This window comes from Oncorhynchus tshawytscha, linkage group LG11 (genome assembly GCF_018296145.1).
Source record: "Oncorhynchus tshawytscha isolate Ot180627B linkage group LG11, Otsh_v2.0, whole genome shotgun sequence".
NCBI lineage: Eukaryota > Metazoa > Chordata > Actinopteri > Salmoniformes > Salmonidae > Oncorhynchus > Oncorhynchus tshawytscha.
Window position 1 is genome coordinate 18303710 of NC_056439.1, and position 13830 is coordinate 18317539.

At 45.3% G+C, this 13830-nt stretch overlaps 1 protein-coding gene across 3 annotated transcripts in view; it reads right to left on the reverse strand.

Annotated features, from left to right (window-relative positions):
* The window catches only part of mta1 (metastasis associated 1), a 51633-nt gene that overhangs the window by 6791 nt on the left and 31012 nt on the right, over positions 1-13830 (reverse strand). For all 3 annotated transcript variants that reach the window (XR_006084537.1, XR_006084538.1, XM_042329862.1), the window contains 7 exons: positions 6357-6489; positions 6106-6169; positions 4189-4306; positions 3414-3516; positions 2982-3081; positions 1272-1460; positions 268-401 (listed from right to left, as the gene is read on the reverse strand). Coding sequence is in view for 1 of the 3 variants with exons in the window: in XM_042329862.1 (XP_042185796.1) it covers positions 268-401; positions 1272-1460; positions 2982-3081; positions 3414-3516; positions 4189-4306; positions 6106-6169; positions 6357-6489 (841 nt within the window). In the remaining 2 variants the exon portion in view is untranslated. The remainder of the gene's footprint in view (positions 1-267; positions 402-1271; positions 1461-2981; positions 3082-3413; positions 3517-4188; positions 4307-6105; positions 6170-6356; positions 6490-13830) is intronic.

The following is a 13830-nucleotide window of genomic DNA, read 5'->3' on the forward strand; positions in this document are numbered from 1 at the left end:
CCTTAATTTAAGACCAAAAAACTTTGCAGCTTGACCATCTAGTGGGAACCGTCATCTGCAGCCAGTCCCAAATATCTCCCTAACCCTTCGGCACCATCCCTCCATTGTTTGCAGACTCTCCACCATTGCCGTTTCCACTTATACAGAGCATTCCAATCTGCAAAGGCCGAAGACTTAGCGGCAGGGTGCAAATTGGGACCCGCTGTAGGAGCCTGACAAGAAATCACAGTATCCCAGTCCCCAGTAGCCAGCCAGACAGATACTCACTAGTTGGGGATGTAGACTTGCTTCAACTTGCTCTCTGCCTCTGCTGCTTTTAACCGTTTCTGCTGTACGTATCTGTCTGTGGTCTTCCACATATAGTAGTACTCTATGATACTGGTCAGGGATTTCCAGGGGAGCTGCCGGGGAGGACGAGACACAAGCGGTTTCAACATCACAGATATGCCACCGTCATGCTTTAGAGCCGTTTCCACCTCACAGCAAAGTGGTCCTCGCCATCATGCTTTAGGGCACTACATTAGTACATTTCCTACATCTTTGTAAGCAAATACTTTGATCTTCGGCAGGGGGAAATGAGCACTGCGCTCTTAAAAAAAAAAAAAAAAGTTTGAAAGAGGCAACTAAATTGTCAGGATGCCAGAGAGCAAGCCCCACCCCTAACAGCAGCCCGTGGCTGTGGGCTGAGTAGTGCACCGACTAACCCACCACCAGGTGGCAGAATGAGGCACAGTGTAAAGACAGCAGAAACCTCATTTATTCTTCCCCCTCAGGGCAACAGCAGCACCTGGCTGACAGAGATATAGACATACAGTATCCATCTCTATGGCTACAGCAGACATGCTGGGCTCTCAATAGGATGCCTGTGAGTCTCTGAGTTGAGTGTCTCACTATTAGAGACATAAAGGATGGGCAGCTTTGATGGGGGCCACACACACAACAACAAAAAACGTTGGCCCCCACCCACCTTGCAAAACATTTTTACCCTCTTGAAAGCAGAGAGAAAACATTTACGTTTTACAGTTAATTTCCTGCAATGCTACAGATTTTGCCATGGGGTAAAGATTTAGCTATTTTCTAACTAATTTCATGTAATAGTCATTCTGCCATGGGGAAATTGATCCGCGAGCCACCAGTTGCTCATCCCAGAGATACATATTGTGAGCCTTGAACTGAGCCGGTTCCATGTAGATCAGAGCCTCCTTGTCGAGGCTAGTCCAAGCCAAGGCAGCAGAACCTTCCTGACTGGCTACCCGTCGGTCTGTACTCACAAAGTCCTGTTGTATGTCTGTGAAGTCTTTTCCGTATTTCTCCAGGGCCTCTTCAAACAGGTTGGCCTCGGAGGCGCTCCACTCCTCCATCTCGTCCCGGCAGAGAACAGGCCCTCCCTGGGGAACCAGCGCAGCGATGGCCCGCGTCATGTCATAACGCGTCTTATCCAGGCTGTCCATGGCATGGAACTGGGGAGAGGAGAGGGGGGAAATGGCGGGTAGTGTTCGGTAGGCACAAAACAGAAGAAACACATCATAACTGCGGAGGTACCATCTGTACGCACTTCTGTGCGTTTTTAAAATTCTATTTAACATTATCGAGGCAAGTCAGTTAAGAACAAATTGTTATTTATACTGACAGCCTACCAAAAGGCAAAAGGCCTCCTGCGGGGACGGGGGCCTGGGATTAAAATAAATAAATACAATATAAATATAGGACAAAACACACATTATTAGATTTTTTAATTTTACCTTTATTTAACTAGGCAAGTCAGTTAAGAACAAATTCTTATTTTCAATGATGGCCTAGGAACAGTGGGTTAACTGCCTGTTCAGGGGCAGAACGGCAGATTTGTACCTTGTCAGCTCGGGGATTTGAACATGAAACCTTTCGGTTACTAGTCCAACGCTCTAACCACTAGACTAGCCTGCCGCCCCACAACAAGACAGACAACACAACAGAAACAGAAACCTAGGACAACATAGCGAGGCAGCAACACATAACATGGCAGCAACACAATATGGTAGCAGCACAAAACATGGTACAAACATTATTGGGCACAGACAACAGCACAAAGGGCAAGGAGGCGACAACAATACATCACGCAAAGCAGCCACAACTGTCAGTAAGAGTGTCCATGATTGAGTCTTTGAATTAAGAGATAACTGTGTGCCCTAATGAACACAACCCTGGTTTACGGTGTGCCCTAATGAACACAACCCTGGTTTACAGTGTGCCCTAATGAACACAACCCTGGTTTACAGTGTGCCCTAATGAACACAACCCTGGTTTACGGTGTGCCCTAATGAACACAACCCTGGTTTACAGTGTGCCCTAATGAACACAACCCTGGTTTACAGTGTGCCCTAATGAACACAACCCTGGTTTACGGTGTGCCCTAATGAACACAACCCTGGTTTACAGTGTGCCCTAATGAACACAACCCTGGTTTACAGTGTGCCCTAATGAACACAACCCTGGTTTACAGTGTGCCCTAATGAACACAACCCTGGTTTTTCCACATACACCCAGCAAACAAAACCCACCCTCGTAACATACAATTCAAGCAAAGGGTCCCCATTATTCTGCTTGTCAAAGCCACCAAGTTTAAGGAACAAAGCATAGTCAAAAAACAGAAGTGGATGGGCTATTATCTTGTCACTTGACTTAGTGTGAGCGTCTCTATTGGCGAGTCTGAGAGGGTGTGTGTGGTGCGCATGTGTTCATGGCTGTGTGTACTCTGAAAGCTGTAGCTCGGAGGCCTGTGTTTCATGTTTTATATATGAGGTGCAGAAGTGGGCCGGAACGTGTGGCGTCTGGGGCAGGCTGAAGCCTGCTCGTTACTGATCCTCACACTATGGCAAGCGAACACACACAAACAAGCTCACATACACACCTTCTACTGTAGCTCCCAGCATACCCCTGGGCTAACAGCACTCAACTCTGGCCTGACCCTACCTAGGGAAGTGGGCAATGTGTGTGTGTCTTACCAGGGTGATGTCTCGAGAGGCAGCAGCAGCACTCATGTGAAGACTGGGCTGCCGGACAGAACTACTGCAGTCTAGAGCCCGTGCAAAGGTACCAACTGACCTGAGAGAGAGAGAGGGATGAGGCAGAGGGAAAGAGATGGATGAGACAGGGATACAATTTTTACATTTACGTTATTTAGCAGATGCTCTTAGCCAAAGAGACTTAGAGTGCCAGATATCATGTTTTTGGGAATAGTGCAAATCTGACTAGATGGACCAGTCTTCTTACTGATCCGATACCCTTGCCCCCTGTTTTACCGAGCCACCAAAAAATGTCTTACTGAAAAATATTTTACATTGGCTATCCAGTTCACAGCAGTCTTACCAAGGCACTACCCCTACAGTAGAACCACTTACCCATTCACCACAGCCCACCGGACCGGAGCCACTTACCGAGCCACAACCAGGAACTGGTCGATCTGTTTCTCTGTGAGGGGACTGCTGGGGTCCCACACCCTCTCCTCCAGCTCAGCCAGGTCCCTGCCATCCTCCTCACCTGGGGGTCCAATTAGCACAGTCACCAGTGAGTAAGCAGTCAGCACAGTCACCAGTGAGTAAGCAGTCAGCACAGTCACCAGTGAGTAAGCAGTCAGCACAGTCACCAGTGAGTAAGCAGTCAGCACAGTCACCAGTGAGTAAGCAGTCAGCACAGTCACCAGTGAGTAAGCAGTCAGCACAGTCACCAGTGAGTAAGCAGTCAGCACAGTCACCAGTGAGTAAGCAGTCAGCACAGTCACCAGTCTGATACACTCTATCGGACTAGACAGCCCTGTGGTTAACCAAAGTCAATTTAGTTCTGGCTTTCCAACAGTCTTGGGGTGTTGTGGTTACGATTCCTTCGATAGAGGGATCCACAAAACGGTGAATATCCTGCCCTTTGACCCTCTCCAACACTATTGGTGTGACATGGCTCCTCAGTAAAACTCACTTTGATAACACACTCCTTGTCATACGTTGCAAATTTGTCCCAATTGCAGTGGGATTATTAGGCAGTGGGACAGACGCCCATGCCCTCCTACTGACTGAGCCTTGAGATGAGATCGGACCCTGCTTGCACTACCAGAGAGAATACTAGCCAGGAGGCTAATCTACCAGCTAGCGTGTCACATTTACCTATGGAAAATGCTAACAGTCCAGTTTTGTGTACGAGTGTCTCTGGCGTACGTACCCTCTTTAAGGAAGTCTGTGATGTCTGCCTGGTACTTGTTCCCCACCCTGATCTCCCCTTTATCAGCCAGCAGAGTCTTCTGTTGGGGGTCATAGACCAGGGAGTAGAAGAACGCATCCTGGAGAGAGAGAGAGAGAGAGGGAAGAGGAAGAGAAGTGAAAAAAAAGAGGGATAGAGAGAGGAGAGACATTAGAAAAGAGTTAGAGAAGTAAGAATTAAGAAATTGAGTCGGGTTGTGGATTGTTTGTGTGTGTGTATGTATGCATGTATGTAGAGAGCAGTCTTTCGTCTCCTCATTACTGACTGTGAGAAGAACATTCTGGGTCAACTCACTGAATTATTCATACAGCACTAAGACTCACAACTAACACACATTACAGTCAGTTGGACACAGGCACACACAAACTCACCCAACATGGTCATACAGTACCAGTCAAAAGTTTGGACACATCTACTCATTCCAGGGTTTTTCTTTATTTTTACTACTTTCTACATTGCAGAATAATAGTGACATCAAAACTATGAAATAACACACATAGTAACCCCAAAAAAGTGATAAACAAATCAAAATACATTTTAAATTCTTCAAAGTAGCCACCCTTCGCCTTGACACCTTTACGCACTCCTGGCATTCTCTCAACCAGTTTCACATGGAATGCCTTCCCAACAGTCTTGAAGAAGTTCCCACATATGCTGAGCACTTGTTGGCTGCTTTTACTTCACTCTGCAGTCCAACTCATCCCAAACCATCTCAATTGTGTTGAGGTCGAGGGATTGGGGAGGCCAGGTCATCTGTTACAGCACTCCATCACTCTCCTTCTTGGTCAAATAGCCCTTACACAGCCTGGGAGGTGACAAAATATATCCAATCTGGTTTGCGCTTAGTGGCACTATCGCTGCAGAATGCTATGCTAGCCATGCTGGTTAAGTGTGCCTTGAATTCTAAATAAAATCAATGAGTGTCACCAGCAAAGCACCATCACACTTCCTCCTCCATACTTCACGGTGGGAACCACACATGCGGATATCATCCGTTCACCTACTCTCACAAAGACACAGCAGTTGGAACCAAAAATATCAAATTTAGACTCATTAGATTAAATGACAGATTTCCACCGGTCTAATGACCATTGCTTGTGTTTCTTTGTCGAAGCAAGTCTCTTATTCTTATTGTCTGTTACTTGAACTCTGAAGCATTTATTTGAGCTGCAATTTCTGAGGTTGGTAACTAAAGAACTTATCCTCTGCAGCAGAAGTAACTGTGTCTTACTTTCCTGTGGCGGTCCTCATGAGAGCCAGTTTCATCATAGCAATTGATGGTTTTTGCGACTGCACTTGAAGAAATGTTCAAAGTTCTTGACATTTTCCGTATTGACTGACCTTCAGGTCTTAAAGTAATGGACTGTTTCTCTTTGCTTATTTGAGCTGATCTTGCCATAAAATGGACAAAATATCTTCTGTATTCCCAACCCTACCATGTCACAAGACAACTGATTGGCTCAAACGCATTAAGACATTCCACAAATTAACTTAAGGCACACCTGTTAATTGAAATACATTCCAGGTGACTACCTCGTGAAGCTGGTGGAGAGAACGCCAAGAGTGTGCAAAGCTGTCATCAAAGCAAAGGGTTGCTACTTTGAAGAATCTCAAATATAAAATACATTTTGATTTGAATAATATTTTTTTGGGGGGGGTTACTACATGATTCCACATGCGTTATTTCATAGCTTTGATGTCTTCACTGTTATTCTACAATGTAGAAAATAGTTTAAAAAAATAAAAACCCTTGAATGAGTAGGTGTGTCCAAACATTTGACTGGTACTGTACATCAAAGCCATACATAAGAGGCTATGGCACACACCATTCACTCTCTGAGAAGACAGTGTGTGAGGACAGTAAAGACAGCCACCTACCTCACGGTCCAGATATGACTTCAGAGCCTCAGTCTCATTGAGCAGAGTGACACAACACTTCCCCCTGAGACAGACACACAATCTGATTGAGATGTAGCTCTTCAATACAGTACAGCCGTATAACACCAATGCGTTCCTATAATACAGGTGAAAGTGCCATCTGTTTTCCAGGCTGTGTTTTAACATATACCAACTCTCATGGTCTGTAGCAAGGCGCTAACATAAGGTGAGATGGTAAGTACATGTCATACCGGATGTGTGTAGCAGGTAATGACTCTAGCTGCCGGGACAGGAACAACTCTCTGTGTCTCAGCTGGTGTTTCTGTTTCTCTGGCAGGTCAACTGGGTTCAACTCCGGGTTCTCCATCTCCTCCTCCAGCTCTCCTGATAGGGGTCAAAGGTCATGTTAGTTAACTCGCTCACACACGGGGGTTTCGGGCAGAACTGGCAAGGACTGAGCCAAGTGCAGGCACCACATACTGGAGAACCAGAGACCTAGAGCCAAACTGAAGGATTAGATGCTACAGAGATTTGTTTTCCAGGAAAACAGTGACGACAAACAAAAACAGTATTCACACCATGAAGGTAGCTAGGGTAATGAGGCAGATGAGCTAGGGTAATGATCCATAGGAGTTCACGTCAATGCTTTGTGGCACTGCAGGTGCCAGGCTCATTTAGTAAATGAGAATATTGATCCCTGCCTGGACTGGTGAGTTTGTCTATAAGCCCCTCTATTCTCCCCCAGCATATTTCTCTCTAACCTCTCCCTCTTTCTTTATACCCCCTCTCCATGTGGGAGAAGACACAGAAGAGACTGTATTGCAGCAGGCGTTGGATGCGTGTGATCTATGAGGAAGGAGCTCAAGGCGGGAGGGAGATGAGGGGGGAGGCAGGAGAGCGACAGTGCATTCGGAAAGTATTCACTCCTTTACTCTTTGTTATGTTACAGCCATATTCTAAAATGGATTCAACATCCCCACAGCATGATGCTGCCACCACCATACTTCACCGTAGGGATTGTGCCAGCTTTCCTCCAGATGTGACACTTAGCACTTAGGCCAAAGAGTTCAATCTTGGTTTCATCAGAGCAGAGCATCATGTTTCTCATTATCTGAGAGTCCTTTAGGTGCCTTTTGGCAAACTCCAAGCAGGCTGTCATGTGCCTTTTACTGAAGAGTGGCTTCCGTCTGGCCACTCTACCATAAAGACCTGATTGTTGGAGTGCTGCAGAGACGGTTGTCCTTCTGGAAGGTTCTCCCATCTCCAAAGAGGAACTCTAGAGCTTTGTCAGACCCTTCTCCCCCGATTGCCCAGTTTGGCCGGGCGGCTAGCTCTAGGAAGAGTCTAGGTGGTTCTAAACCTTTGGCCACTGTGTTCTTGGGGACCTTCAATGTTACAGAAATGTTTTGGTACCCTTCCCCAGATCTGTACATCAACACAATCTGTGCCTCTCGGAGCTCTATGGACAATTCCTTCTACCTCATGGCTTGGTTTTTGCTCTGACATGCACTGTCGACTGTGGAACCTGTCTCATAGCAAAGGGTCTGACAACAAAAGGATCTGTTTTTTTATTTATAAATTTGCAAAATAAATTAAAAACCTGTTTTTGCTTTGTTATTATGGGGTACTGTGTAGATTGATAAGGAAAACAAATAATTTCATCAATTTCAGAGTAAGGCTGTAACGTAACAAAATGTGGAATAAGTGAAGGGGTCTGAATACTTTCCAAATGCACTCTGTGTGATTAAGATCCACACACACACACACACACACACACACACACATATATATATATATATATAAGGAGCGAGGGTGACCGAGAGAAAGAAGGGAGAGTGAAGACGAGAGAGACCAGCAGGCACGTGCTCCAGCTCATTTGAAGTTTCATTAGAGAAGGCGCTAGACCGGAGACAGGGAGACCCAGGAGAGAGGGAGACTGAACCCAGAGAGAGGGAAACCGAGACCGGAGAGAGAGGGAAACCGAGACCGGAGAGAGAGGGAAACCGAGACCGGAGAGAGAAGCAATCAAAGGATTTCCAGGAGAAGGGAAGTGGGACCAGAATCAATAAGTGCTCACTCTCGCCAACACTCACTCAGCACCCACCAGACAGACTCTTATAGAGACTCTCTTCTTATAGACACCATCACAGAATGGACAGACACTACAGTCCATAGCCCCACAGCCAAACCAATCTGACAAATCATGTACGGTCAGGCAATAGAGTTGGCCAATGGGCATAAATGAGGGATCTTTTACAGCATTTAAGCTTGCTTCTGTGTAGTTGCATGCACGATATATAAATCGGTTAACATATCGGAATCGGACAATATTAGCTAAAAATGACAACATCGGTATCGGCCCGATGTCTAGTTTAACACCATGCCTAAGCCTGATGCGCGCATGTGCAAATTGATTTTGTCCCCCCCCACACCAAACTCAACCACGACACAGGTTGAAATATCAAAACAAACAAAAGCATTAAAACATGGCAATTTAGCTAGCTAATTTGGGATATAAACGTTGATTTGTTATTTTACCGCTACTCCGACAATTAATCCACACATAAAACGGTCAACCGAATCGTTTGTCATCTCTCCTCCTTCCAGGCCAGAAACTCGTTGGCAAGCGCGAGCAGTGCATTGATTGAATAACATGCATGCGTACATTTATTTTGCAACGAACGCGCCGTGAGCAGTGTGGTCAGCACGTAACACCGATGTCAAAGCTGACGTGCATACCTATATAACGTAGGTACTTGACGTAAATGTTGCGCTACAAGTGCAACACAGCACTCCTAACCTAGCCCACAATGTCTGCTGTGTGGATCGAGTTGCACAGTAATAACTGCTATTAGCTTCACGACATACTATGGAATGCCGTTTGGGTCTTTGCGTGTCAAAAAAGATATGTCAAATAAACAAGCAAACACAAGACACGAACGGTGTTTACACAATATCGTGTTGGTAATAAAGTATTATTTGTTCGACCGCAACTTCTGGGGTAGCTAGCTAGCACCAATACAACCAGCCTGAAAACAATGACCAGTAGAAACTGCAGTCATTTTCATTATTCTTAGCAATGATTTAGGAATCTTTGTGAGTAAGTATTAGCTAGGTAGCCACTTGTTCACCTTTTGAAATTGAACTTCAGTTCAAGAAAATAAATAGCTAGCCAGCTACTTAGCCCTGTTGCCCAAAGCTAACGTTAGAAGCAGCCAGCCAGCGCCATCTGGCTAGTAGGCTAGACCGGACTGTGTTGTGAAGCTAGCCACAATGGTTGAATTTGCAGTTTGCCTTCAACATAAAAGTACCTCTTTGAAAGCAATGCAGAAGGTTACAATTGATGGAATCATGCCATATTTAGACTAGATAAATGTTAAACAAGGTTGGAATCTGAAGCAATGAAATGGGGTATCAGTCTACTCGGTGCCACCCACAGAACACAACTGTTAAGAGTTTACACAAATATTAGCGTTGTAGCTCTTATCTCGGGACTGTGTGTGTGAAATCACCTCCCCAGTCAGCCCATTGCTTATATTGACATTCATAATGCACTGTACAGCTTTACCTAAGGATTGGGGATTAATGAAATGGGGTATCAGTCTACTCAATACTAGAGGTCGACCGATTATGATTTCTTAACGTCGATACCGATTATTGGAGGACCAAAGAAGCCGATACCGATTAAATCGGACGATTTTTTAAAATGTATTTGTAATAATGACAATTACAACAATACTGAATGAACACTTATTTTAATCTAATATAATACATCAATAAAACCAATTTAGCCTCAAGTAAATAATGAAACATGTTCAATTTGGTTTAAATAATGCAAAAACAAAGTGTTGGAGAAGAAAGTAAAAGTGCAATATGTGCTATGTAAGAAAGCTAACGTTTCAGTCCCTTGCTCAGAACATGAGAACATATGAAAGCTGGTGGTTCCTTTTAACATGAGTCTTCAATATTCCCAGGTAAGAAGTTTTAGGTTGTAGTTATAGGAATTATAGGACTATTTCCCTCTATACCATTTGTATTTCATTAACCTTTGTTCTTATAGGCACTTTAGTATTGCCAGCGTAACAGTATAGCTTCCGTCCCTCTTCTCGTTCCTCCCTGGGCTCGAACCAGCAACACAACGACAACAGCCACCATCGAAGCAGCGTTACCCATGCAGAGCAAGGGAACAACTACTAGAAGGCTCAGAGCGAGTGACGTTTGAAATGCTATTAGCGCACGCTAACTAGCTAGCCATTTCAATTCGGTTACACCAGCCTCATCTCGGGACTTGATAGGCTTGGTCATAAACAGCGCAATGCTTGACGCACAACAAAGAGCTGCTGGCAAAACGCACAAAAGTTCTGTTTGAATGAATGTTTACGCGCCTGCTTCTGCCTACCACCGCTCAGTCAGATACTTAAGATACTTGTATGCTCAGTCAGATATGCAACGCAGGACACGCTAGGTAATATCAACCATGTGTAGTTAACTAGTGATTATGATTGATTGATTGTTATAAGATAAGTTTAATGCTAGATAGCAACTTACCTTGGCTTACTGCATTCGCGTAACAGGCAGTCTCCTTGTGGAGTGCAACGAGAGAGAGGCAGGTCGTTATTGTGTTGGACTAGTTAACTGTAGGGTTGCAAGACTGGATCCCCCGAGCTGACAGTGAAACCTGTTGTTCTGCCCCTGAAGAGGCAGTTAACCCACCGTTCCTAGGCCGTCATTGAAAATAGGAATGTGTTCTTAACTGACTTGCCTAGTTAAATAAAAAGGTATAAAAATACATTAAAAAAATAATCATAAAAAAGTACCGATTTCCGATTGTTATGAAAACTTGAAATTGGCCCTAATTAAAAATCGGCCATTCCGATTAAATCGGTCGACCTCTACTCAATACATGTTGTTTTCCCAACGTCCTCCTCAGAGTTAGACTCCAAAAACATCCACACTATTGTTTTCCTCGGGAATAGTGTTCAATATACATAGGTTGACAAAAATGTGGCTCAATTCACAGTTGTTTCAAATCAAATTTTATTTGTCACATACACATGGTTAGCAGATGTTAATGCGATTGTAGTGAAATGCTTGTGCTTCTAGTTCCGACAATGAAGTAATAACCAACAAGTAATCTAGCTAACAATTCCAAAACTACTACCTTATAGACACAAGTGTAAGGGGATAAAGAATATGTACATAAAGATATATGAATGAGTGATGGTACAGAGCGGCATAGGCAAGATACAGTAGATGGTATTGAGTACAGTATATACATATGAGTATGTAAACAAAGTGGCATAGTTAAAGTGGCTAGTGATACATGTATTACATAAAGATGCAGTAGATAGAGTACAGTATATAGGTATACATATGAGATGAATAATGTAGGGTATGTAAACATTATATTAGGTAGCATTGTTTAAAGTGGCTAGTGATATATTTTACATTTCCCATCAATTCCCATTATTAAAGTGGCTGGAGTTGAGTCAGTGTGTTGGCAGCAGCCACTCAATGTTAGTGGTGGCTGTTAAACAGTCTGATGGGCTTGAGATAGAAGCTGTTTTTCAGTCTCTCGGTCCCAGCTTTGATGCACCTGTACTGTCCTCGCCTTCTGGATGATAGCGGGGTGAACAGGCAGTGGCTCGGGTGGTTGTTGTCCTTGATGATCTTTATGGCCTTCCTGTGACATCGGGTGGTGTAGGTGTCCTGGAGGGCAGGTAGTTTGCCCCCGGTGATGCGTTGTGCAGACCTCACTACCCTCCGGAGAGCCTTACGGTTGTGGGCGGAGCAGTTGCCATACCAGGCGGTGATACAGCCCGACAGGATGCTCTCGATTGTGCATCTGTAGAAGTTTGTGAGTGCTTTTGGTGACAAGCGAAATTTCTTCAGCCTCCTGAGGTTGAAGAGGCACTGCTGCGCCTTCTTCACGATGCTGTCTGTGTGGGTGGACCAATTCAGTTAGTCTGTGATGTGTATGCCGAGGAACTTAAAACTTACTACCCTCTCTACTACTGTTCCATCGATGTGGATAGGGGGGTGTTCCCTCTGCTGTTTCCTAAAGTCCACAATCATCTCCTTAGTTTTGTTGACGTTGAGTGTGAGGTTATTTTCCTGACACCACACTCCGAGGGCCCTCACCTCCTCTCTGTAGGCCGTCTCGTCGTTGTTGGTAATCAAGCCTACCACTGTTGTGTCGTCCGCAAACTTGATGATTGAGTTGGAGGCGTGCGTGACCACGCAGTCGTGGGTGAACAGGGAGTACAGGAGAGGGCTCAGAACGCACCCTTGTGGGGCCCCAGTGTTGAGGATCAGCGGGGTGGAGATGTTGCCTACCCTCACCACCTGGGGGCGGCCCGTCAGGAAGTCCAGTACCCAGTTGCACAGGGCGGGGTCGAGACCCAAAATCTCGAGCTTGGAGGGCACTATGGTGTTAAATGCCGAGCTGTAGTCGATGAACAGCATTCTCACATAGGTATTCCTCTTGTCCAGATGGGTTAGGGCAGTGTGCAGTGTGGTTGAGATTGCATCGTCTGTGGACCTATTTGGGCGGTAAGCAAATTGGAGTGGGTCTAGGGTGTCAGGTAGGGTGGAGGTGATATGGTCCTTGACTAGTCTCTCAAAGCACTTCATGATGACGGAAGTGAGTGCTACAAGGTAGTCATTTAGCTCATTTACCTTAGCTTTCTTGGGAACAGGAACAATGGTGGCCCTCTTGAAGCATGTGGGAACAACAGACTGGGATAGGGATTGATTGAATATATCCGTAAACACACCAGCCAGCTGGTCTGCGCATGCTCTGAGGGCGCGGCTGGGGATGCCGTCTGGGCCTGCAGCCTTGCGAGGGTTGACACGTTTAAATGTTGTCCTCACGTCGGCTGCAGTGAAGGAGAGTCCGCATGTTTTGGTTGCGGGCCGTGTCAGTGGCACTGCATTGTCCTCAAAGCGGGAAAAAAAGTTAGTCTGCCTGGGAGCAAGACATCCTGGTCCGTGACGGGGCTGGTTTTCTTTTTGTAATCCGTGATTAACTGTAGACCCTGCCACATACCTCGTGTCTGAGCCGTTGAATTGGGATTCTACTTTGTCTCTACACTGACGCTTAGCTTGTTTGATTGCCTTGCGGAGGGGAATAGCTACACTGTTTGTATTCGGTCATGTTTCCGGTCACCTTGCCCTGATTAAAAGCAGTGGTTCGCGCTTTCAGTTTCACACGAATGCTGCCATCAATCCACGGTTTCTGGTTTGGGAATGTTTTAATCGTTGCTATGGGAACGACATCTTCAACGCACGTTCTAATGAACTCACTCACCGAATCAGCGTATTCATCAATGTTGTTGTTTGATGCAATACGAAACATATCCCAGTCCACGTGATGGAAGCAGTCTTGAGTGTGGAATCAGATTGGTAGGACCAGCGTTGAACAGACCTCAGCACGGGAGCTCCTTGTTTTAGTTTCTGTCTGTAGGCAGGGATCAACAAAATGGAGTCGTGGTCAGCTTTTCCGAAAGGAGAGCGGGGCAGGGCCTTATATGCGTCGCGGAAGTTAGAATAGCAATGATCCAAGGTTTTTCCAGCCCTGGTTGCGTAATCGATATGCTGATACAATTTAGGGAGTCTTGTTTTCAGATTAGCCTTGTTAAAATCCCCAGCTACAATGAATGCAGCATCAGGATATATGGTTTCCAGTTTGCAAAGAGTCAAATAAAGTTCGTTCAGAGCCATCGA